The sequence below is a fragment of the Chiloscyllium plagiosum genome, chromosome 34, assembly GCF_004010195.1.
Source record: "Chiloscyllium plagiosum isolate BGI_BamShark_2017 chromosome 34, ASM401019v2, whole genome shotgun sequence".
Taxonomy (NCBI): domain Eukaryota; kingdom Metazoa; phylum Chordata; class Chondrichthyes; order Orectolobiformes; family Hemiscylliidae; genus Chiloscyllium; species Chiloscyllium plagiosum.
The window spans coordinates 20,139,344-20,143,684 of NC_057743.1; the positions used below are offsets into that span (position 1 = coordinate 20,139,344).

At 39.9% G+C, this 4,341-nt stretch overlaps 1 protein-coding gene across 3 annotated transcripts in view; it reads right to left on the reverse strand.

Annotated features, from left to right (window-relative positions):
• ano11 (anoctamin 11) overlaps window positions 1-4,341 on the reverse strand; it is a 47,601-nt gene that overhangs the window by 5,348 nt on the left and 37,912 nt on the right. For all 3 annotated transcript variants that reach the window (XM_043675748.1, XM_043675747.1, XM_043675749.1), the window contains exons 18-20: window positions 3,817-3,953; window positions 2,675-2,880; window positions 981-1,123 (exon numbers count right to left, since the gene is read on the reverse strand). In XM_043675748.1, the coding sequence (XP_043531683.1) occupies window positions 981-1,123; window positions 2,675-2,880; window positions 3,817-3,953 (486 nt within the window). The remainder of the gene's footprint in view (window positions 1-980; window positions 1,124-2,674; window positions 2,881-3,816; window positions 3,954-4,341) is intronic.

The following is a 4,341-nucleotide window of genomic DNA, read 5'->3' on the forward strand; positions in this document are numbered from 1 at the left end:
AGTTGCAACATTTAAGAGGCATTTGGATGGGTATATGAATAGGAAGGGTTTGGAGGGATATGGGCCGGGTGCTGGCAGGTGGGACTAAATTGGGTTGGGATATCTGGTCGGCGTGGACGGGTTGGACCAAAGGGTCTGTTTCCGTGCTGTATATCTCTTTGACTCTAATCCTTTTATATTTGTATTACTTCATTCTGGGCAACATCCGAATGAAACTTTGCTCTAGTGCCTTCAATTTCCTTCCTCTTTATGCAGTCTGTAACTGCATATAGTAGTGTACTCCAATACAGGCTTACCAAGAATCATCATCACATTTGACTTGTAATCTCAATATTCAATATTCTCCTTTAATGTTCTTTTCAACTTGAGTTTTTGCTTTAGTAAACCAGAATTCCATTGACCAATCAAATGACAAAAGTCAATTAAACCAGTTACTTTCTGTACTCTTTCCCCTGAGAACTGCCTCCATGGCAGATTTGGATGTAAGGGCTGGTTGAGTTCAGCCAGTACCCTGTCTTTTACAGACAACCAAAGGGATATGCTGTTTGATATGATCCACCAAAGTCTATGATGTATGCCGTAAAAATCTGGTATCACAAAACTACTGAAACTGTGTCCACTTGCCACCCTCTTCCCTGGCTTGATTCCAAAGTGCAGATTGCATCACTCAAGCCATGACATCCCCCAACATGTCACTTCCTGTCCCCAGATTCCATCCTCTGAGCACTCCTATTCCTCCCAGTACCACGAAATACAGGATTTACCTCTAATCCAGGAAAATAGTCTGGTGTCTTGGCAGGATTGGGGCATTGGGCAGAGGTCTCACTCTGACCCTCTTGGTGTGGCTTCAGTGTAATTCAATCCCTAGTCCCAAAGACATAGGTCATTTAAAACTGTCAAAGCTCATATATTATTGGAGTTTGAAAGAAGCCCACCATCGGTCTGATGGGGAACACTTAGGTACCCTACGTTAGTCTTACCTGCATGTGGTATGATTACTTTGCACATAGCTATTGGGAGCATATGCTAATGTAAAGTTTATGTATCCATCCAAGTGAACATTGTATTCATACTGATAGAGCAGGCGGGGCAAGAATTCAGATGTAAATGCAATCAGGAAGGCCTGGAGAGGAAAGCAGAATGGAACTTAGACAGGAATCAATGGAAGAGGAGGATTATGTCACATACACAAGACAGGTTCAAATACAACTACAAACATAAGCTGGGTATGCAGAGTACAGAAACAGTAAAAGATAGATTTTTTTCAAAGTACCTGAATTGTTCCTTCTTAAGTTGGCAATCGTAGAGATATTTTTATAAACAAGAGAGTGTGAATATTACAGCTCAAGACTGACTAATTCCACTAAACAATTTCCTACATTACTAAAATTACTGAAAAAAAGGCATGCTATTGAAACTGGTCTTGTACTCATCTGGACAATATTGCAACAATATCTAATTTCAAAACAAAATACAATTTATATTACTCCAGAGAGGCTGGTATCCTATCACCAAGTCATTCTTTACTTGCACTGATCGAATTCCCTCAGAGGCAGCTCTCAGAGTGAACAGGATGTCTGATACTCCTATCCAACCAGGTTAACAGCCCCACTCAGGGAACTCATATTCTATGCTGTCCACCTGGCTGGCCTTGTTACAATCACTATATTCCTAAATGCAAATCTCACAACACTGTGCCCAACATTACCCATGATGCTGTTGTTGGATAACACTTACTAAACAAACTCAATTGTGCTAAGAAGTATACTAACAAGATTAGGAAAAATGTAAAATATATTTGTTATAAATAAACTTAAGATCACGCTACAAACTTGTGTTAAGATTGCCAAGTACCAACAATGTCTACAGTTTCACTCATCATGCTCCTCACAGCTTACTTGTTTTGGCAGTGATCCTTGATCTGTGCTGAATTAACTGATCTCATCCAGGGCAATGGAAAAATTGTTACAATTGTTCTGAATGATCCAAGGTCATGAAGGAGGCAGAAACTAACTCTGGTCCCTGTTTCTGATTACAATGCATTGGTGGCACTCCCATCCAAGTCAGATGATTGTATTTCAAGTTCCCCTTCAGAAACTGGAGTATAAAGTCTAGGCTGACATTCCACTGCAGTACTGAGAGAGTGCTGAACTGGCAGAATTGTAATCCTTTGGATGTTAAACTAAGATCCTGCCTGGTCTGTCTGATAGACGGAGAAAGATTCCACAGCACTGTTGCATCCTGGCCAATATTTAGTCCATAACCAACATTACTGAAACTGAGTGTCTGATTAATATTTGTGGGAGCTTGCTATTTGCAAAATGGCTACTGCTCTCCTTATCTTACAATATTAACTACATTGCAAAAACATTTAGTTGCTGTAAAATCCTATGGGATGCCTGGAAATCATGAAATGCACTGTAACAATGTAATCTTATGTGGGTACACTGTGGGTGGACAGGATTAGTGAAACCCTTGCTAAGACACTCCAAATTCATTTTAAAAATGTCCAACAGCTGGAGGTATTGGGGTCAGTAAACTGCACGCCAGCAACAATCCTTCCTTCAGAAGAGAACAGAAGAAAATTGACAGAGAAAGGATGCAGATAGGGAATCAATGATATACACTGGATTCCCTATATTGATATTAACTGATATAGTTCTTTGATACTCACATTAATAATGACCGAGAGCTGAGCCAGTGCTTCAAGAATATTGAACCAGACTCCGATGTCCTGAGCACGCTCAGCCACTGGCCTCCGGTATTCACACACAAACTTCTGAGCATCTAGACGAATCTCTACCCAGTTGTTAAGTAAAGCAAAAAGAGGAGCCAGTGGGAAGGCAGCCACAAAGATGGTGATGAAACCAAACTGTAGGACTGGCAAGAGAGAAGGGATAGTATCAGGAACCTCAGAATCCTATTTGTTAATGCAATCTCCGCTATACCTCCCTGACGTACTGTGCATATCACTGAGATGGTGCACTATGCTGTTGTGAATACAAATTTTAACACCACCTTTTTATTTAATTATATGTCATTTATACAGCCAATCTGTTATTATCATTATGACAAAGATATTGCCTGTTTACAGTGTATCATAAACAGTGACATAATATACTTCAGATCAATATGATCATTCTCACACATGATAATGTCATCTCTGCCCTGTGCATTACTATATACCACCTAATACCAGGAAAATCCTGCTTAACATCATGTATTGTCACTGGTTATGATATCAATTGATTTGCTAGCATTCAGATTCATTCTGAAAGGGACATATTCATTCTCTCGGAATCTTTTCATGGGTTGTTGGAATATACAGGCAGCAAATTGCAACACATTGTGTTAATGATACAGAATGTGATTCTGGCAAATTGTTTATTGTATGAATTAACACAGAATATTTTATTAGCCCTATTATTGGATATCATTTGCTTTAATGATTATCATTATTAGTCTGTCATTGAATGCGTTTGGTATTACTGAGCTGAACTAGCGACCATCAGATATGACTGGAAACCACTAACTATTGTTGGTTATCATTGTGACTGTTAATTACTGAATATCTTTAATACTAAGAGGAACTGAATATCACTACTGTTAGAGATTGCTGTAGCTTTCACAATTTATCACCCCCACCTCTGGCTATCAATCCCATGTTGTTCTAAAGGTACTCCTCACTAAATTAAAATCATGGTTGTAATACACAAGGTGAATGAACCTGTGCAATTCTATTTCTATTTATTGCTGGATTTATGAATTTCATTACGATACACATGCTCAGAGGTTAAAAATGCTCCATTCACTCACCCATTTCTAGATACTCATCAAAGAGGCCTTCAGATGGAATGAGTTCATTGTCATCCTCCCATCGCTTGGGCTCTTGACAGATCTGAGAGCCCCTGACAATGGCCAGTTTTCGTTTCTGCCTCCAGGCCTTTAGCTTCCTGATAAATGCACCCAACAGCAAGCAGAAAAAGAACCAAATAATTTCAAAAAGAAATTGTGTGAGCACTGAAAGGAAATGAATTTGCAAAGGAATGGGACTGACTGGGGACTGTGGTATAAATTGCTCTATAAAACGAAAGTCATCAACTGTGTTGCAGCTTTTAACTGCATGAAAGCTTTTCATGATTGTGGGTTACTCAATGCTCCATCACCAACTGCTTTGGATTGGCTACAAAAGCCACTAAGTCGAGAGTGTGTTGCTGGAAAAGCACAGCAGGTCAGGCAGCATCCAAGGAGCAGGAGAATCGATGTTTCAGGCCACAGGCCTTTATCAGGAATGAGGCTGGGAGTCTCAGGGGTGGAGAGATAAATGGGAGGGGGGTGGGG